This window comes from Populus trichocarpa, chromosome 3, assembly GCF_000002775.5.
Source record: "Populus trichocarpa isolate Nisqually-1 chromosome 3, P.trichocarpa_v4.1, whole genome shotgun sequence".
Lineage (NCBI taxonomy): Eukaryota > Viridiplantae > Streptophyta > Magnoliopsida > Malpighiales > Salicaceae > Populus > Populus trichocarpa.
The window spans coordinates 12,294,116-12,316,034 of NC_037287.2; the positions used below are offsets into that span (position 1 = coordinate 12,294,116).

General features: G+C 34.1%; 2 protein-coding genes and 1 non-coding gene across 3 annotated transcripts; all 3 read left to right on the top strand.

Annotated features, from left to right (window-relative positions):
• The first annotated feature begins 2,600 nt into the window (after positions 1 to 2,600).
• LOC18096985 (uncharacterized) lies at positions 2,601 to 8,693 on the top strand. The gene is made up of 5 exons (XM_006385616.3): positions 2,601 to 3,485; positions 4,478 to 4,514; positions 5,246 to 5,482; positions 5,612 to 5,659; positions 8,024 to 8,693. The coding sequence occupies exons 1-5, from the start codon at positions 3,163 to 3,165 to the stop codon at positions 8,510 to 8,512; spliced, it is 1,134 nt and encodes a 377-aa protein (XP_006385678.2). The 5' UTR covers positions 2,601 to 3,162; the 3' UTR covers positions 8,513 to 8,693.
• A 728-nt stretch (positions 8,694 to 9,421) lies between these two features.
• TRNAD-GUC (transfer RNA aspartic acid (anticodon GUC)) lies at positions 9,422 to 9,493 on the top strand. The gene has a single exon. It is a non-coding gene; the product is annotated as a tRNA-Asp (tRNA).
• A 3,686-nt stretch (positions 9,494 to 13,179) lies between these two features.
• LOC7456098 (cellulose synthase-like protein D3) lies at positions 13,180 to 18,311 on the top strand. Its single transcript, XM_002303405.4, has 3 exons — positions 13,180 to 14,541; positions 15,237 to 16,044; positions 16,358 to 18,311. Exons 1-3 carry the CDS (start codon positions 13,805 to 13,807, stop codon positions 18,095 to 18,097), a joined length of 3,285 nt encoding a protein of 1,094 aa, XP_002303441.1. The 5' UTR covers positions 13,180 to 13,804; the 3' UTR covers positions 18,098 to 18,311.
• The last annotated feature ends 3,608 nt before the right edge of the window (positions 18,312 to 21,919 follow it).

Consider the following 21,919-nt stretch of genomic DNA (forward strand, 5'->3'; position numbering starts at 1 on the left):
CTCAGTAAAGAATGTGTTTTCTTTTTAATTTTTTATCAATTTTTTTTAATATTATATTTTTATTGAAATTTATCTTATAATATTGAAATAATTGTATATTAATTTTTATATTTTTTATTATATAATATAATAAAATAAAATTAATTCAACTCGATGGAGTTCGTAATTAATTCCATTCCCCCCCCCCCCCCTCATATTTGTCATTTTTCCATTCTTTTAGTTTAGTCCTTCAACTTAGTCTAAGAATTTTTTAATTGATTTTTTTAAAATTTAATTTTTGAATTTTATTCTTCAATATTAAACTAATTAAACTTCATAATTGGTTTCTTTTCATTTTGCCTTTCTATAGTGTTATTGTGGTGTCAAACAAATATCTTAATATTGGGTTGATGATTAACTTCATGGTCATCTATTTTTCTTAAAATTCAATTAAATAAAAAATCGTTTTTGAAAAAAAAGTTAATAAAACTTTGTGGAGTCAATAACCTAGTTTGAGGGTTTGACGGGGTAACTTAAATTGCTCTGGTTTGTGGGTTTGACGGGTTACCTTTTTTTATTTATTTAATTAAACTTGATTTTATGATTCTCTATTTTTTTTATCATATAGTTTTAAAAAATTACTCCAGAAAAAAACTATATTATTAAATTTTATAAAATCTATGGACATGTTCATGGGTTTGACATGTTAACCTGTTTTGGGGGTTTGGCGGGTTTAACTTTTATTATTTTAAATTATTATTTTTATTTCATCCATCGATATTGGATTGATTATGAATTGAGTTTTATAATTTGCTCATTTTTTTTCTATGAAATTATCACGGTTTTAAAAAAATATTTCAATATTAGGCTTATGCTCAATTTTTGGGATCATCTATTTTTGTTATCATGATCTAGTGGAGTCCACGATCCATTTCGCGAGTTTGATGTGTTAACCCGAGTTGCCTGATTCAAGGGTTTGACATGTTCACTCGATATTTTTCATTTTTAGTTTTTGGTTCTTTAGTTTTTTAATTATTTTTTATTTTATTTTTAATATTAAATTAATTAAAAATAAATTTATATATATATTTTTTATTCTGACCCACAACCTGTCACAAAAGTTAGTATACACTACAGAACAATGCACAAAATTAGGTGACACAAAAAATTTCAAGGACTTGGCATCTGCAACCTTAGCAGTCAAAACCAATCTTCAGTTATTTCAGGTATGTGAAATTAGTCAAGGTATACACAAGCTGGTCCGGATACCCATATTAAACTCAAAAAAAAAAAAAACTAATCCTCAGTTATTAGCTAGCGGGAGTGAAAAAAAAAGAAGAAGCAGAGCATTATAGCGAGTAGTGTAGCACTTATCTGTTGGCTGTTGGAGATGGCGCAAGAGAGAGCATTAATTATTATTGTGTTTCCATTTGTTTTTTTATCCTGCCACAGAGAAAAAATCATTCTGTTTAGTCAAATAATTTTTATTTTTTTAAATTAAACTCCATGCATAATTACATTTCAAATCTTTATTTTTATAGAAGATAAAATAATCTGATTTTATTTGATGAAGACATGCTTTTTATTTGTTTTACTTGTAAAATTTTTTCTTACATCAATTTTAACTAACACACATATATTTTTTAAATCTAGTTTATTTTAAAACTGGAACTAAAAAAAAAAATATTTTTTAAATATAAGAAGTAATACAATACATGCTATGCATCTGATAATTATACAGACCTGTAATAATTAATTGTAGGATGGAATGATAATTTTGGCATTCCATAAAGTACCCAAATGGACATCACAATCAAGATTTTCATTTATCAGAATTTTATCTCTTATGAACAAAATTAATTAAGGTTTTGAATCTTGTTTGCTAAGAAAAAACACATCTTCTCCTCTCAAGCATCATTAATTCCTCATATTTATCACTTTGTCTCGACATTTCCTAAATATTCCTCCATGAATTTATAAAGATTGTATATCAAGTCAATTATTAGATACTGATGGCAACAAGGCAAACATTAAGAATCATTTACAACTTGAAGGTATAGTTTAATTGATTAGATTATAGATTTGTTTTTTAGAAGTTACTAGTTTGAGTCTCACAAATCTAAGGGTCATTAAAGACTTACATGATCGTTAATTTTAAGGCTCATGGGATTAGTCAAGATACGTGCAAACTGATCCGGACATTCATGTTAATAAAAAAAAATTATTTAGGGTTGCGGGCAATTCGTTTTTCATGAAAGTTTGATTTTTTTTGTTTTAAATTAATTTTTTTAGTGTTTTTAAATTATTTTAATGTGATAATATTAAAAATAAATTTTAAAATATAAAAAATAATATAAAATATAAAAAAATAATTTAAAAAATAATATTTACTGCAATTTCATTATTAAATGTCTTCATCAATAAGAAGAAAAAACCGAACACGCATTAGTAGCTGTAAAAAGAAAGAAAGCAATATGTAAAAAAAGGAAGAGAGAGTACAGAGAATTATTAGGGTGAAGAGACTGAGTGTGCAATCAAACAGATAAAATGGACAGAAAAAAAATGTCATGTAGCGGAGTTGCATATCTCTCTCTACATTGACTCCATCTGTACAACTGACAGCCATGAAGTCATGCACTTGTTTTCAACTGAGTTTGGAAGTTAAAGGCACTGCTCCGCTCCAAACTCCCAATCTCTCTCTCTCTCTATACCATAGTAAAAGACTCCCTCTGCCACCCCCAGTCTACTAGTCACCGTACATATACACACCACCACCTGCAGCTCCTCTCTCTCTCTCTCTCTCTCTCGCCAACCCACACAGTCCTCTGTTTTCACTACGTGGACTTACCTCAGCATTTCTCCCTCTCCCTCTCTCCTTCCTTGAAATATGCAAGATTAATTAACCTTAAAACTCTGAGGATGCTAACACGAATTTAGCTGGACAAAAACACTAGCCACAACTCTAGAAACTTTTCTTCTATTAGCACCATCACCCTTTATTTCTCTCTCTTTTCTTAACAAGAATAAGTTACTTCTAGAAAGCAACTCGTTTCTCCATTTTACACTCAACCCACAGACCTATCTATCATTTCATCTTCTTTTCCCCTACACGTGAACTCATCAAGGTTGTTCATTCTTGGACAACTTATGTTTTTGATTTAAAAAACACTGTTGGAGGGGTGAATGGGGTGCATGCTCTCTCAATTAGCAGCAAAGTTTGCTTTCTTTCCTCCATCTCCACCTACATATCAGATTAAGAAGAGAGACAATGGCAAGTTCTCTGTGGTCTCAACTTCTCCTTCTATGCCACTTCCTCTTGCTGATGATAGTTCGTTAGATATACTCTTGATTGATACAAAGAGAGGCAACAAGATTGTTGCTTTTTATCTCAAAAACCCTTATGCAAGACTCACTGTGCTTTACTCTCATGGTAATGCTGCTGACCTTGGCCAGCTTTATGATCTCTTTGTGCAGCTCAAGGTCAATCTCAGAGTTAATATCATGGGGTTAGTATCATAAACTATTGCAAAAAAAAATTATTTTGGGAAAGTGCAAATTCTCTCCCCTATAAACTGTCTGAGACAATTTATTGTGAGTTTTTCATCTTCTTTTTGTAAAAATTTGAAACTTGTTGTGAAATGCGTCTTGTATTTAATGTTCTCTCTGCTTCTCTATGGGCCTGTAGCTGTTTTTCTCTGTGGAGTTGAATGCTTTGTCCTAAAATTTTCTTTTTTTTCTTTTTTCTTTTCCCTCTCTTTTCCGATAACAGTTATACTGTTATGGTTCTGGGTTTTGTTGGGTTAGATCTGTGAGTAGTGGTGGTGAAGTTTTAATTATCCTGGTGCCATTAACATATTTTGAAGCTATTAAGCAAATAATGGTTTTAATTTACTCACTCATCCATTTTTTTTTATCTAGTCATTTTTACTCTTTAGAGTAAAGATGGATGGTAATTTAAAGGTGTTTTCAAGCTGGCATCAGTCTTTTTCCACTTTTTATTCTTGACTTCTGTTTTACTTAAAGATAAAGTAATTGATACTTACTGACTTGTATTTGGATAGAATTGGTAACAAAGCCAAATTTCTTCTCTTCAGAGTTTTGTGTGCATTTTGGGCCCTGTGAGGTTTTAACTTTACTGTTTCTTTGATCTGTTTTTACTTGTCATTTCTGGCACAGTCTTTCTATAATTCAGATCCTGAAAAAGATCCAGCATGATCTATTCAATGGTATTCTCAAATTTCTGCTATTCATTTTAACTACTTCTGTGTATCTCTATGGATCCAATCTTTGATATGGCCTTAAACCTAAGTGTGCTTACATTCAAATGCTTGCCTAATTTTTGTGTGCCATGGAAACTTTCTTTCTTTTGAAAAGATGACTGTCTCATGCTATTGTTATTTAATTAGCTTTCAATTTTTCTTGCTATTCTTCCCTCTCCCCTGCTGTTTCCTTAATTGGTTTGAATTATGATCTCTGCCATCTGAATGCTATGATGCAGCTATGACTATTCTGGTTATGGTGCTTCATCTGGCAAGGTAAGCTGTCATTCAACTTAAGCTTGTAACAAAAGCAGCATTTTCCTCACGGCATATTGGCATGTTTGAAGAAATCCAGCTAATTGAAGATATTGAGATCAAGGAGTTCAAATGTAAAGCAATCAAAATAGCAGTATAATCTGAAATCCCAGATCATAAAGGAGAATCTGGATCATGCATTATGAACAGTAACAAGAGTGCTGCATGACCAAGAGTAGCAAAATCCGGGTCATCTAATACCAAAGAACTTTTTAGTGAACATAGGAGGGAAAACCAACAGAGCACAGATCTACTTGAAAGACTGCAAGTAATTACATCGTCTTTGTTTATAGCAATAACAACAACAACAACAACAACAATAATAATAAAGAACGGGGGATAGTGGTCGGTCTATTATCATTCCTCCAAGTGATTATGATACTCTTCAAGTTCATAGTGAGTGAGAGAGAGAGAGAAAAAATAAGAGTGAAACTGGAGCACTGTTAACTCCACCCAGAGCACAAATGAGCTCGTTTGTCTAGATATATATCATATAGTTGAGATAGGAGATTATGATGTTTATTCTTTAAAGAAAAAAAACTGGCAGTTGAGATTATGTGATACTTACTGGTTGCTCTACTTATTGTCTGGTTTCCCATGCTGACAACTTCACCTATAATTTAAGAAGTTTACAGCACACGGATATTATTGACCCTCTACAAAGTAATTATATACTGTGTTGATTTGTCCAGCCAAGTGAATCCAACACATATGCTGATATAGAGGCAGTTTACGAGTTTCTTCAGACTCAGTATGGAGTCAGTCAGGAAGACTTAATTTTGTATGGGCAGTCAGTTGGTAGCGGGCCAACATTGCACTTGGCGGCGAAGTTGCCAAGGCTGAGAGGTGTAGTTTTGCACAGTTCCATTCTTTCTGGTCTCCGTGTGCTCTGCCATGTGAAGTTTACATTTTGCTTTGACATCTACAAGGTAAGCAGGTTAACTTGGTCGTTGCTACTTATTGAAATCCTAATGGTTTATTGACTAATGAGCACCATGTCTTTGGTTCTTCTATCCCTGCTGCCATTTTTAAGACATGCACTTGTCTCGTAAATGCAGAATGTAAACAAAATTCGGAAGGTGAAGAGCCCTGTTCTAGTGATACATGTAAGCATCTTTTCTTCCTGTAGTCTTCTTTAGAAACTCTTTATCATGCTATCATTCTGCTGAGACCTTGGTTCGCCAAGCAAATCCTTTTTTAAAGGGTGCCCAGTCAACTGATTGTACGAGAGCTTGAGAATACATTGAGATCTGAAATGCTTTAATATGCATGAGGTCAGCCTGTCCAAGCTGATTGAGATTTCTGGAATTTGTAATTTCGATCAATACAATGCCGAAGTTTGCAATCCAAGAACATTAAATGGAATCCTTTTCTGTTACAATGACCATAAATAGTAATGCACAAAACATAATAAATTAAATTTAATGAGTGTCTTTGAGCACTCATTATCATTATTTTGGATTGATTAATTAGGCTAAATGCCATAATTAATTGTGTTGGTAATATGTTGGCTTATAAGCTATTGAAGTAATAGTGATTGGTACCATCTTCACTTTTTAACTTTTGCTATAAACCACCAAACACCTACTAAGTTAAGTCAACTTGATTAATCATCAAAGGTTAAGTTAAAATCTAGTGAAAACAATCTATTTTGTTCAATTTTAAGGATGGACACCATCAAAAAAATTGATTTACACCGTAAAATATTCTGTCGGTGTAAAAGTTGTGTTTCTATCTATACAAATATCACTGTTTGATATTTACTGAGAGGAAAGTATTGTTGGCTAGTGTCTTGTTGGAGATTTTAAATTTATCGATAATTTAGTCGGTGATTTAAAAGATAGGTTGACATAATATTAGCATCGATGATAAAAATAGATGATGATCAATTTTTTTGTCAAATTATTCATTAGTAAATATTATTGGCAAATCACCGACTAACAAATTGTCGGTATATATCATGTATAACCGATTAATGCACAATTAGAATCACCGTCAGCCATGTTCTGTCTGTGAATCTGTAGGTTTATATCAAAACAGTTAATAACTCTGTATTTCTCCGAGGAAAATGGATTTGTTGTACCGACTAACACACCAACATAATTTTTATGTTTGTCGATGTTTTAGTAATTTTTTTTAAATGCTATCAAATAATTTGACATTAAATAGCATTAAACAAAAAAAAATTAAATTAAAGAACATATTTAATATTATTAATTTAACTGTACAAATTAATAGTATCACCAACATAATATTTTTTTATTTTTTTTAATTTTATTTTATTTTATTTGTAATTACTGACAAAATATTACTTTGAAAATTTATAAGAGAAACATTCCGTCGCTATTAATAATATCACCAACATAATTTTTATTTTTATTTATTTTTGAATAAATGGTGCTTGATGTACACATGAATTGATTGTTATAGTGTAAAAAATGCAAGAGATGTGTCTCCCTTAGAGATGCTTACTCTCGAGATTCCCACCTGAAGGTCCACGTCTAGTCGTGAAAAAAGATATCTATGGTCGATTCGATTCTACAAAGAGTGGATTCGCCCAGTATGTTAGCAAGTAATTGGAAGGTTGCAGGTGAATAGATAACAAATTACGTGTGTATTTTGTTTTTGTTCTAACTTATGGCCTACTTTTGGTTTTTTGAGAAGTTTTTTGTGCTAGTGGATGCTCATCACTAACGCCTATATTTTGATACAAGACTGGGGTTGATAAAAAGAAAATAGCTACATAATTTCTCCCTTTAATTAAGTAGATGTTCGAACTATTGTAACCTAATGGTAAGTTCGTTCACAATTACTAGATCCAGGTCTTTCATGCCTGGTTAAAAGCTGACTCAATGTTATAGTATTGACAGTAGAGCCTCGTCGTCTCTCTTTTTCTTTCAACCTATCTCCTTCCCATTTTCAATGGTAAACATGGTTTCATTTCGTTTCTGAGAGAGAAAAGACCTTACCGAGTTCCAGAAACTAGTTGCAGTGATTTCGTGGTTAGGGCTATTAAGGATGTTACATATCAGAATCTATCAAGTTTCAGCACTAAACTTGTTTCGTAGTTAGGGCTATCAAGGATAATATCAGAATCTATCAAGTTTCAGTGCTAAACAGTTAAGTTGATCGCATGGTTGGGGTCTGTTATAGGCTTTTGGAATTAGGATTTACTCTCTCCTTAACTGCATGTGTGCTTATATACATGCATATTCCAAGTGCTTGAGAGGATGTTTACAAAATGTTGCTTTGTCTCTTGTTATTTCATGCTAAATCACCAAAGTCATTGCTATTCTAAATTCCCATGTGCAAAGGCGTGTCATCCTCTGAGGTTCACTTTTAAGCATGTCGACAATTTCATCTGGCTTAAACTAGGCTGACCAATTCTGACCACGAAACTTTTATGATGCTCTTTGCATCTGAACTGTCTGAAGCAGGTTTTGAGATGGGTTGCATTGTATGTTTTACAGGGCACAGAGGATGATGTTGTGAACTGGTTACACGGTGATGGGCTGTGGAAAATGTCAAAAGAACCGTACGAGCCTTTATGGATTGAAGGAGGAGGGCACTGTAACTTGGAACTGTATCCTGATTACATCCGCCATCTCAGCAGGTTTATATACGAAATGGAGAATATAACCGCAGAGATCCATCTCCAAAAGATCAGGCAGAATCTCCGTATAAAACCTAGGTCTGAGAATGCTTCCAACAAGTGCTGTGGGTTCAAACTGTGGCGACCTAAATGCTCAGAATGTTTAAGATCCAGGTGCATAAAATGCTGGTGGCGTCCCAAGTGCACACAAAGCCGGAGACCCAAATGTTCAAGTTGTGTTGCATGTTGCTGGCGACCCAGATGCCCTAAATGTCCAATACACGGTTGCTGCTGCAGAATAAGTTGTGCGCCATGGAGATGCTATTTGGGAAAACACAGTGGGATAAATGGAAAGCAGGATGGCTGACAATGTTAATCAGCATGGTTGTATAGATTGCTGAATTCACAAACACTTCTAATCTTGTGCGTTAGTGTCCAAAACATGGGGAAGTAGTGTGATATGTTTATTAGAAAAGATATTATTGGATGTTGTTCTTGGTATGCTCTTGCATGGAAATGAAGATTTTATACTAAGATTTTTCATGAAATACTATTTAAAACACAAACAACACCGAAATATTCAAGCAAGTATAGCTGAGAAAAGAGAAAGATGAAAAAAGATATAAACAAAGCAATAGCAAAACTACCTTTCGATCGCCAGAGTGGATGGAAATTGGATCAGCAACATTATTATTGGGGGAAATGAAAATATTTTATGAGCCTAACAATGTTAATAAATCTCGGGATGCATATATCGTCAATTAATTCTCTCGTTGTTTCTTTTTCATAACATAATTTTCCTACGTACCAAACACCAAAAAAATTAATTTCAAATAGTTTTCATTAACTTAACCAAAAAATGAAAATAAAATATTTTGCATGTAATAAAATATAAGTTATTTGGCCTTAATTTAACGTTGGTGTACAGATAATTTAATATCATGTGGAACAAATTAATTAGCTAACCAACTCAATAGGTTAGATTTCTTTCTTTTGATATTCTAAAAGATGAAAACTACTCATAAATAATTAGCCGCAGAGCCCATGGGGAGGTCTGGTTCGATACAAGTATTTTTGTTCTGCATGTTGAAGGGATTTACATAATTTATGATGGAAATCACTGAATTAATTTTTTAAAAAATAAAGGTAATGTGCTAAAATCTTAACAACTATATAATATCCTACGATGTTAACATTAAAAAAAAACATTCCATGATGTTTCTGGATGAAATGACTCTTTAAGTATATAAATTAACTGTGGCAAGTCGATCATCAAGTCGTTGTAGTATAGTGGTGAGTATTCCCGCCTGTCACGCGGGTGACCCGGGTTCGATCCCCGGCAACGGCGATAGTTTTTGTTCTTTCGCTTTTATTAATGTTGGGCCCGACTTACTCTTAAGCTAACAAATCATTATTATTGTTTATGGAAAGAGCTGTTTGAGATCATGATTGTTTTCTAGAGTATTTTTTATATTAAAATAATATTTGTATTTTGAAAAAATATTTTTGATATTAATAAATTAAAAAATATTTTTTTATAAAACATCATTTAGGTAGCGATACCGAACAGCCAGTGTATTGGAGAAAACAACCGGAGCAGCAGGGTATATACACCCTCTGACGTCATTCTCATTGCAAACAGCAAGCATGACTGAATCCTCTAGGCAAAGATGATTAACTTCAGCATTAGAATACCAGAACACTCTGAAAAACAATCATATCAGATAATTGAACAGTTTCCCACATTTACTCGTCTCAAAACAAGCGCAAGAATACACATCGAGTTCGAAGCTGACGTTTTCCGACAGTAATAACATATCAGCTTGATGAAAGCTTCCCCTTCCATGTACACTGCTGACAAGTTGAAGCTGCTCTAGCAAAGGAATACTGGGTAGAGACGCTGGTAAATAGTCTTCACCTGCACTAGACGTTCCCAGCATTGACCATTGAAAATGATTAGGGTATAGTAGACCTTGATTCTCATGAGTTGTTTGGGTGTAATAAGATTGATATGTTGATTGCAATGGCTGTTGTGTTTGCAACTACAGTTGCTTACTGGAAGATGCTGGAAATGCATCGCTTGGTGCTGAACCTTGTGTCTAAGGAAAATATAGAGCATGGTTTTCCCTTGGAAAATATAGAGAAAGTGACCTTGCAGGAGATAGAAACTTCTCCACTGAAATTGCAGAAGGAAATGCATGTGCTGGAGCCACATTTGCAACAGCGGGCAACCCAGAAATAGACGGTGGCAAATCAATTGGCCGGAACAATGGTGCTAAAGTTTTCACCTTTGCATGAAGAAATTCCTAAATATAAAAATTGCATTCTTTTTCTGGTAATTAACAATCCTTCTCTTTAGTAAAATTAAGCTTAACAAATTAACAATTCTCGCCCAGCAAGAATGCAAGAAGGGCAGCTTACTTGATCAGTACTCAACTCCTGTCAAAACTTAGAACCTCGATAGTTGTCTTTAATGGAATGTTTCAAAGCACTCTCAGCAAGAGGTAAGCAGTCACTGACTATCTTAAACGGCACCTAAATCAAGGAAACAATAATTAACAACAAATAATAAAAAACTGATCGAGCGTTCACACAAACAGGTTCAATTTCTTAGCACATGACATAAGGTTAAAAAATGGAAAAAATAATATGGCACAGAATCTAGATAAATATGCTAGGAGAGTCCTAGCTAGAAAACAATTATGGAACATTTGATCGATCGCATTTACCAACCCACGATCCAATCAATCCCAGAAACTTTTAAGATAGACATGATCAGATATAAAATCCCATTTTAAGTATAAGATAGACAATATCTGATATAAAATTTTATATAACTTGAAATGATACCAGATGATTAAATGATACCTCAAATGCAAGTCTTGTTGAAGGAGTGACTTTACTTAAAACTCAAGCCTCAGTTTTGAATATTCAAGTTCTTTCATCGTTGAAAACTTCAAATAGAAGTGGACTTTCTTTGCTGACAAGCTTTAGGCCCTTGTTAATCCTGTAAAATAAGTATTTCGTGGAATGAGAGACACTTTAATATTTAAATCAGCTTTATTTAAATCAGTTTTGAGTGTTTGTTGATTTAAAGATAAACAAATAAAAATTATAAAAAGAAGTTTTGTTTCACTTCCAAGTAGTTTTTAAGATCCTCAAGTACTCTCCCTTGCATGTTTGTGATCATACAGAAATTTTCTACGACTCATCTTTTCCAAAGAGCGGCAAGGCAAGCGTTTGTGCCTTTCCAAGAATATGATTAGATGCTGTAATACATGTGTCATGGCGAGTTTTGGTTGGTTTAGAGAACTATACCTGATTTATTGTGTTTCTCCTTCAATAAAATTATGCCGGCATGAAAACAAATAGAATTTATAAGATTGTATGCAAAAAATAAATAAATAAAAAATATTGTCCGGGTTTTTCCATAGCTAGGCGGCACCCAATGACGTGCCCAACTGCCTAGGCTACATCATCTTGTATCAAAAAGAAATTATTTAATTCTTTAACTAATTAGATTTTAAATTTATTTTTTAATAGTGATGAGTTTGAATCTTCTAAAAAAACATTAAAAATTTAAATAATTATTTATTTCAAAACCTATAAACCAAACACTCTAAAGAAAAAATATCCTTTAGCTAGTAAAGAACGTGGAGGTTGATTTGTAAAAAGAAAAACTTCATCAGTACACTTGCAGATTTACCATTTACCACTCATAATGTAACAGCACTCGCTCATGCTTTGAAATTTATACCAGTTTTATTATCCATAAGATCCCATGCAGTCGCTACAATATCAATATTTTCTCGCCGGCCTGTGCTTGAAATTTCCCATGAAATGCAGCTGGTTCCAGATCATCAACAGCAGTGTAAATTCCGTAAAGCCTCTTCACACCAAAATCAAATAGAAAGAGCTTTGTACCCGCTTTGATTTTCAAAACTATATCTAAATTTTCCCGACGCAGCCCAAAAACACGATACTCAGGTTTAGTTTCTCCACTGCACAAAAATATAAATCCAGTTATCTTTTCTGCACTTTACTCTCTGTACATTAATCCATCATTACATATCTCTTCCCTATCTTCTAACGAGCACTTGAACAGCGAACCTCTCCGCCCTGCCACAGGTAAGTAAACACAGCAATGTAATAGTCAATTCATTTTCCTACAGATGCAGACACGCATCGACCAGACAGTGGAGGAGTCATAAAAATTTGTGTTGAACAGAACTTGAGTTAAACTCAGCAATCATTCTCATCCATAACGTCTTGCAAATTTGCTAAAAAGCAAGACTGGCTCAATAACACAACATGAGAAAATATAAAATTCACTCTGGCGTGCCCTGCTATATAGCAATATATCATGTTAAGAAGACACAGCCCTCAATGTTTTTACTAGTATCATATCATGCAGACTGCAAAACCCTATCTCTATCAACTAAATTTGTTGAAAATAAACCCTCAAAATATATAAATGAAACCGAACATAGAAACCGAGTGTCATTAAAAAAAATACCTGGAAATCCAGCGACGGAACTGCGAGAATAACGAAAGTTATTAGGGAGTCTTTTTCAAGAACTGGGTTTCGTATAGGCAAATTTCCTGGACTGATTTTGGTTGTAAGAAGCTGGAACAAGTCTCGTGAGAGTGGTGACGTACAAAGGATTTGTGAATTTTTTTTTTAAATAGCATCCAGCAAGAGATTAGTAAACTTAATTACACGCACTCCATTGAGGACCAGATCAAAATTAAATATTTTTTAAAAAATATAAGCGTTGTTAACATATTTTTTGTTGAACTAAAAAATCTTAATAATATTTAAAAATAAAAATATATAATTCACATATTTAAAATAAACTTTTTAACATATTTAAAAATGAAAATATATAATTCACGCTAGCCTTTTTTTTCACACAAGATTACACGAACATAAAAATCACACCGAAAATCTTAATAACATAAATACAATGATTTATATATCACTATATTATGGTAGTAAGGATATCAATGATAGAACAATGTTCATCACTTGCCCCATCATTTAATAAGGTGTGTGAATGTGTGTCTTGAAATCCTGACGAAAGGAAAATGCCCTGAAAAAAATCTAAAGTTTCCTTATTCTCTTCACTGACTTTATTACAAAATCCTCAGAGGTCTCGCTTTCACATCCTTTCCTTCAATACCCCAATCGAAGGGAAACAAAAACATCTTCGTCGTCTTAATCATTACAAGCGTTGAAACTGTAAATTCTCTCGCTTTCCATAATAGGAAATTTTATTAATCCTCTCCAAAAGCCACCAACAGGGGGGCAGATCATTTTTGGAGAGACCCTGCATTGTTTTTGTTTTTGGAGAGACATTATTGGTATGGGTGTTGATATGATAGGCTTCAATAAAGAAATGATGCTGGTGGCTTGAGGCTTTGAATTGGACCTGGTCCCTCTGTTTTCTTTTCTTGGGTTGTTCAAATAGGGACGCTTTGTAAGAAACTTTCTTATTAATTTACCTTTTCTGTTTACTCTGTTTCTCAACTACTTTCCCCAGACTCTGTGTTCTTCATAGACACAACTTTTTTTCCCTTTCCCTTTTTTTTTTGGTCAACGTTATCAGTGGTCTGTTTAGTTCAATATTGTCTGCTAAGGATTTGCACAGCCAGCAACATGGCTGCTGCTGATCCATACCATCTAAGAAGAGCACCCACAATTCACCACTATAGTAACTCAAGGGAGGATCTTGATAGTGAAATTGGCAGTGTAGAATTTGTTACCTATACAGTCCACATACCGCCCACACCTAATAACCAAGCAGTGGAAATCCCTGCAGAGAATGAAAAGAAGATGGAGAGGAGTTTCACGTCGAATTCTATGTTTACAGGTGGGCATAATTGCGCTACTCGTGCGCATTTGAAAGAAAAAACGATCGAGTCCCAAACAAGCCATCCTCGAGGGGCAGGTGCAAACGGGTCGTTTTGTGCGGTGCCAGGCTGTGATGCTCAGGTCATTGCTGATAAACGTGGCGTTGATTTAGTACCTTGTGAATGTGAATACAAGATTTGTTGGGATTGTTGTAAGGATGTCCTGGCTACTGGTGACGGGATATGCCCTGGTTGCAAAGAACCTTATAGGAGTCATGATGTGCCCGAGTTGCATAGCAGGAGGTTATCTTTCGGTAAATCCAGTAAAGCCTTGGCCAAGAGCCATAGTGGTGAACTTGATTATTCCCAATATTTATTCGATTCAATGACGAATTATGGGTACGGAAATGCTTTGTGCCCAACTGATGGTGTGAAGGGCAATGATGAGGGTACTAGTGGTGTCCCGAAATCTCTTGTTGAGAAACAATGGAAACCCCTTACCCGTGAATTGAAAATATCTACTAAAGTTATTGCTCCATATCGGTAAGAACACCAATTCTCTTCTCATATTCTCTTTTAGTTACTCTGCGCTGTGATTTTTCTTTTCTCTCTGCCCTTGCATATTTGGAGTGGTGAATAAATGATACAGAGCTTCAGGAGGAGGTTTTTCATCCGTTCTTGTAACGTAAATTTGCCGGTTGCGTTTTCAAGTCGTGCGTAATTTCTAGGGATAAAACAATTTGTTTTCTGAAACTGATTTTACATCATTGCAATGTATTGGGTGGTAAATAACAGGGAAGTTAAACAAAGAGTTGCAGAACAGCAAGAGATGTCCTCATAATCAGTCTTGGATAATGAATCTTCTCAACATTTGACTAATTTCTATGAATTGAAAGGTTCTACATTTCTTGGTTTCTTTGGTTAGGAATAATTTAGTTCATCTGCGTTGGTGGGCATGTGGACTATATAACCTTTGGAGTTTAAATCGCTATATAACTCTATAGGTTTTGGGATCACCTTGCATTACTTTGGCTTCAGTTCCATCTTTGATTCGCTATATATACTACAACTTCCACAGTTTCAGCAAATTTTAAAGATTCCTGCTTGTTTTTCTTTGGTTATCATTTCACGAAATGATTGTTCTGAGTTTATGTTTACTTATTTCTGAGAGCTTTCTCTTTTCACATGTGAGCTCTATGATTTTATAATTCATGCACTCTGCTGAACTATTCTTGCAGGCTTCTAATCCCTGTCCGAATGATTGTTCTTGCATTATTCCTGCGTTGGAGGGTCTCAAATCCTAATGAAGATGCAAGATGGTTGTGGGGCATGTCTATAGTTTGTGAAATCTGGTTTGCTTTTTCTTGGCTACTTGACCAGCTCCCGAAGCTTTGTCCAATTAACCGTGTTACTGACCTTGATGTTCTGAAGGAGAAGTTCGAAACTCCTAGTCCAAGTAATCCAACAGGAAAATCTGACCTTCCTGGCATAGATATCTTTGTTTCTACTGCAGATCCAGAGAAAGAACCACCCCTTGTTACTGCAAACACCATTCTGTCTATTCTTGCAGCTGACTACCCAGTTGAGAAGCTCTCGTGTTATGTTTCTGATGATGGAGGTGCTTTGCTAACTTTTGAAGCCATGGCAGAGGCTGCTAGTTTTGCCAGCTTGTGGGTTCCATTTTGTAGGAAACATGAAATTGAGCCTAGAAACCCAGAATCTTATTTCAATATGAGAAGAGATCCTTACAAGAATAAAATCCGCCCAGATTTTGTTAGAGATAGAAGGCGGGCAAAACGTGAGTATGATGAATTCAAGGTTCGAATTAACGGCCTTTCTGATTCAATTCGCCGCCGATCTGATGCCTATAATACTCAAGAAGAGCTAAAGGCAATGAAAAGATGGAAAGAGAAAGTAGATGACGAACCAATGGATAGATTGAAGATCCCAAAGGCTACCTGGATGGCTGATGGAACCCATTGGCCTGGCACCTGGACAGTTCCAGCACCTGAGCATACTAGGGGTGATCATGCCAGCATCTTACAGGTAAGATTACTTGTTCTAAAACTTACATTAGAACTTCTAATGAATTTATTACAGCAACTATTTTTTTTTTTTGGTTGTCGAACATAACAGACACAAAGCATCCATTAATTTCTCATTGCATCTTGCTTGCTATATAGAATGTTATTTCCCTTGATTTCACAGGCAAAAGTTATAGGTTTAGTGTTGCTAGAGTTCCATTGTAAATGCATTACTTGCCCAACATGCTAGTTAGTAACTTCATTGAAATTTATTTATATGTTTATATGGAGTGAGATTGTATGTGTTGAATAACAGGCTGAACATTTAACTACAGGTAATGTTGCAGCCTCCTAGTGATGAACCACTAAAAGGAATAGCAGGGGATAGCAAATCCATGAACCTATCTGAAGTGGACATTCGCCTTCCTGTGTTGGTTTATGTTTCTCGTGAAAAGCGACCTGGTTATGATCACAACAAGAAGGCTGGGGCGATGAATGCACTGGTTCGAGCCTCCGCTGTTATGTCTAATGGACCTTTCATTCTTAACCTTGACTGTGACCACTACATATACAACTCCCAGGCATTGAGAGATGGCATATGCTTCATGATGGACCGGGGTGGGGAAGGCATTTGTTATGTTCAGTTTCCTCAGAGGTTTGAAGGAATTGATCCATCTGACCGCTATGCCAATCACAACACTGTTTTCTTTGATGTCAACATGCGGGCCCTTGATGGGATACAAGGTCCAGTATATGTTGGAACAGGATGCCTCTTTCGTCGGACTGCCTTCTATGACTTCGATCCTCCAAGGTATGAAGATCATGGCAGCTGCTTCTTCGGCCGTCACAAGAAGGCTGCCGTTGCTTCTGCCCCAGAAATCAGCCAATCTCATGGAATGGAAGATGCAGAGAATCAGGAAATCAACGCTCCTCTTATTCCTAGAAAGTTTGGAAATTCAAGTTTGTTTCTTGATTCGGTAAGGGTGGCAGCATTTCAAGGTCTTCCCCTCGCAGACAATTCACATGTCAAATACGGACGACCTCCTGGTGCTCTAACTGGTCCTAGGCCCCTACATCTAGCCACAATTGCTGAGGCAGTGAATGTCATCTCTTGCTGGTATGAAGATAAAACTGAATGGGGCCAATCCGTAGGGTGGATTTATGGATCTGTAACTGAGGATGTTGTCACTGGGTATAGGATGCATGGACGAGGCTGGAGATCGGTTTATTGTGTGACTGAGAGGGATGCATTCCGTGGGACTGCCCCTATTAACCTTACTGATCGACTTCATCAGGTTCTCCGGTGGGCGACTGGCTCTGTCGAGATATTCTTTTCTCGCAACAACGCCCTTCTGGGTGGCCCTAGGTTGAAGCTCCTGCAGAGGATTGCCTACCTCAATGTTGGAATTTACCCTTTCACTTCTATATTCCTCGTTGTTTACTGCTTCATTCCCGCATTTTCACTCTTCACCAATCAGTTCATCGTTGCGTCTCTAACTGTCACATTCCTAGTATACCTCTTTATCATCAGCGTGACCCTTTGCATTCTTGCTGTGCTTGAGATCAACTGGTCTGGAATTGAACTGGAGGAGTGGTGGAGGAATGAGCAGTTCTGGTTAATTGGAGGCACAAGTGCGCATCTTGCTGCCGTGCTCCAGGGGCTACTGAAGGTGATTGCAGGGATTGAGATTTCATTCACATTGACATCTAAATCAGCTGGAGATGATGCTGACGATGAGTTTTCTGATCTCTATCTATTCAAATGGACATCTCTTATGATACTACCTTGCACAATCATTATGACTAACTTCATTGCAATTGCAGTCGGTGTTTCCCGAACTATATATAGCGAAGCCCCTCAGTGGAGCAAGTTACTTGGAGGTGTGTTCTTCAGCTTCTGGGTCCTGGCTCATTTCTACCCCTTTGTAAAAGGGCTTATGGGAAGACGTGGGAAGACACCCACCATCATATACGTTTGGTCGGCTCTCCTTTCGATTTGTATTTCATTACTTTGGGTTGCTATTGACCCTCCATCAGGAAATAATCAAATCGGGGGACTATTCCAACTCCCATGAGTTTCCTTTTTCTGCCATCTCTAATGTGGGTTGCATACAGATTTCATCATGGACTTTTTGTTGATCGCTAGCATGGTTTTGATGTTCATACAGGGTGTGGATTGTTTATACAGTAATACATTCATTCTTTACAGATTTTCAGATGTAACTTCAGAAACTGTTGTGATTAATACCTTGCCCTTTAATGATTTAAAACTTGCAATCTTTACGTTTCTTTCTACTTTTCATTGCGGAATTGATAAGGGCACATTTTTCTCCCTACATCTTTGGTTTTATTTCTTCTTCCGCTTTTTGACTGAGAGTCTTCGAGATCAAAGATCATTGCAAGGGAGCATGTTGTAGAAAGATTTGTGTTTCCTAAAACTAGCAGCATGCGCTTAGAAGAAATTTAATGAAATGAAGAGGGACAATGATCATTATTTCCTCCTTTCCATTGCAATGTATGGGCTTCATTGCATGAGGGGAAGGATTTGGAATTGTTTAGATAGTCTATGGAACTTGTTTCAGGTCAGATTGTTAGCATCTATCATCATGCTTGTTGCTTCCATTTTTTTCCTGATACCCTCTTACAGCGAAATTGTATCTTAGCGACTCTAGTCTCGGAGTACAGGTTTCTGCGTTTTAGTGCTTCACTGGTGTGTGTTTGGTATCTTGTTGGTAGCGCAAGCACGGAGGAGAATTTTTTGACAATATTATTAAACTCAATTAAACAACAAGATGATTTATTTATCTAGCCTTATATCATGTTGAGTTTTTAAATAAATTAAAGGAGAATTGATCTAATATGACTTCAGTTTAGTGAATGTATTCATAATTGAATTAAAATCTAGTTTGTTTTTTTTTACAAAAATTAAATAAATAAAAACATTAATTTAATTTTTTTATTAAGAAATTAGAATAATGACGTTTTGAATTGTATGAGGCCAAACTGGGTTGCCCCATATAGATGGGCTCTGCCGACCTGGTCTTGAATTTGTTTTGCTTACGTTGTTTGCCCTTTGCTTTAAAAAAAAAAAAACAAAAAAGCAAATGATATGTAGTGTGATTGTCTAGATTTCAACTGTCAGAGGTAGTTATAAAATTAGAATGGGATTTTTTAGATTTAAAAATTTATTTTTCAATATATTTTTATCTAAAAAATTTTAATAAATATTTTTAAAACCTCACTAAATTAATTTATCAACTCAAAACACTCATAAATTAGCTTTTAAATGCAAAATTAAACCAAAGAGAAACTCTCTCTAAAACCTAATCTATTTTTTCTAGCAAAACAAAAGTTCAAAAACACTGTAATAAAACTCATCTCCTCAAGAGAAATATATTGACATCAAATTTGATTTTTTGTTAATGAAATTTAATCTACTGATTTTTTCTTTCTCCTCCACTATTCTTCAACTACTTTCTCTCCTTTCTTAAAACCTAGAGATTAAAATATGAGAAAAATTAAATTCTAGATTAAAATAGAAAAGTTTTAAAGTAAAGAGAGAAAAAAAATAAAGTGGAAAATTTCTAAATGCCAAAATTTCTTAAAAGGTGTTAAACATTATAAAAAAAAATCATGTATATTTGCCACTCTATCAATTTTGGTGTCCATATTTATAATTTTTGGAAGCAACAATTTTTTTTAAAAAAATCAAGTATCAATCTAATGTCACAGCTTTTTCTTGAAGCTATAATAACCCAATAAAAAAACAAAACAAAACAAATCATCAATTCTAATATTTAGAAAACACAATATTAAAGAACAAAATTGAAAAAAAAAATTATACCTATATAAAAAAAATGACATTAAAGAAAAGAAAAGAAAACAACATTACAATCCACAATAATTTTACTCATATGCTACAATATAATCCACGGTAAAAATATTTCTCTTTTAGGTTTTTCTTAATTAATATCATCAAGAATGTACTGTTTTTAGTGTTGGATTTTTTTTTTTAATTTGATAGGTTTATTGTTGGAATTAGGGCTTAAGCTTCTCATCAGTAATATTCACCAATGATGATCTTAATCATATAATTAAAGAATGCTGATATTGCACTCAACATATAATTAAAGAAACTTAACATTAATTAGGTGGTTTTAATTACTTCCCTTTCAAGTTAATCATATTCATTAATTATGAGATTTTGACCTTGTTTGTATGCTGGCATTGTACTCAACATGGCGGTGGATTTTGATTAATTTTAGGTCACACATATATATGATTTTATGTTGAACTTAAAGCCTACAGAGATTCAAAATATTAACAAATTTGTTTTTTTATATAAAAAAAAAATAACCTCTAAGAGTTAAATTATGATATTGAGATGCATAACCCTTACCTTCTCTCAAAGATGTAAGAATTTAAAGGTTAAATTATGATACTAAAAGTTATGAATCAACATGAAGAAAATTTATAAAATATTTGAAACCTGCGAAGAGAAAAAATAAAAAATAAATGATTTTTCAATTTCAAAACCGCAATCTAACTTGATTTTGGAACTTCTTTTTGCCGTGTCCTCAACCGGATGTTTCTTTAGGATTTCAACTAGATTTATTACTCGTAAAATCTTTAAATAATATTTTTTCCGTGTTTAATTTTTAAAATTCACAACTCGTAAAATCTTAGGTTCAGGTTCAATCAAGGAGCTTAATTCTAAACTAATTTAATTTTAAATAATAAAATCATAGAGAAAACTATTAACCAAAAAAATTGCAAAAGCAAAAAAACCAGCAACAAAAAAAAGGTTGATAAAAAAAATCCAAGGAGGATGAAATTTGAAAACAAAATGATCCTAAACAAAATAAATAGCAATTAAAATAATGTTCAAATTTAAAAAATAAAAAAAATCATTGGAGTGAAATTGAGAAGTATTTGTAATTTAATAGATTATTTATAAATTAAAAAATGACAGGGGTGTAATTGAGAAACATTTATAATTTTATACATTATTTATATATTAAAAAATAATAGGGGGTGAAATTAGAAAATATTTGTAATTTTATAACTTATTAAAAAAATAATAATCAAAAGTATAAGAATCAAATGTGAAGAAGAAAAAATTAAAAGGTTTGGTATGAAATTTTAATAGATGGCGCTAAATTTAAAGATGAGAGAGAAAAGAAGAAGGAAAAAAAATGAATGGTCGTCGACGCCAAACCAAAAGCGCTTCTGATCCATATGTCGCCCCATCTTTTAGAGAGTGCCAAGATCTTTCAAACATCACCTCGAAAGGCGGAGTTTGGTGGTCGAACGGCCTGGCATACACCACTCGAATGGCACGAGGGTTGTCCCCACACTGGTGCATATGTTGCATGTGTTACTAAGTTTTTTTAAAATATTCAATATGTGTCAATTACAATAATGTGGTAACCTCCAAATTAACATTAAAACCAATATAAAATGACCAAAAAGCCCTTATGAGAGAGTTATATTGATTTTGTCTTTAAAAGCATCATATCAATTATACTACTTTGAAAAAAATTAAAGGACCAAAACACCCTTGAGTGAAAGACATTATGTTTTTTTTATTCTATAGTTAAAGTAGTAATTCTTATGTGAAAAAATAAATAAATGAGAAATCTAACTTTATATAATATGTTAAAGATAATTGTGTCGTGGTGAAAAGATCATCTTACCTCAAATGTCTACTTCAATAATTTTTTTGCTCAAGAATAATTTTATAACTATACTATTACAAATAAACAATATTTTGAATCTTAATGCACAACAACTTCTCTAGAAGAATTAGTTTTTTCTTAATCGGCTAATTCTTCCGTACATCTTTTGTGTTTATTTTGTATTTAAAAGATATCTCTATTATTTTTTTTTCTTAATAT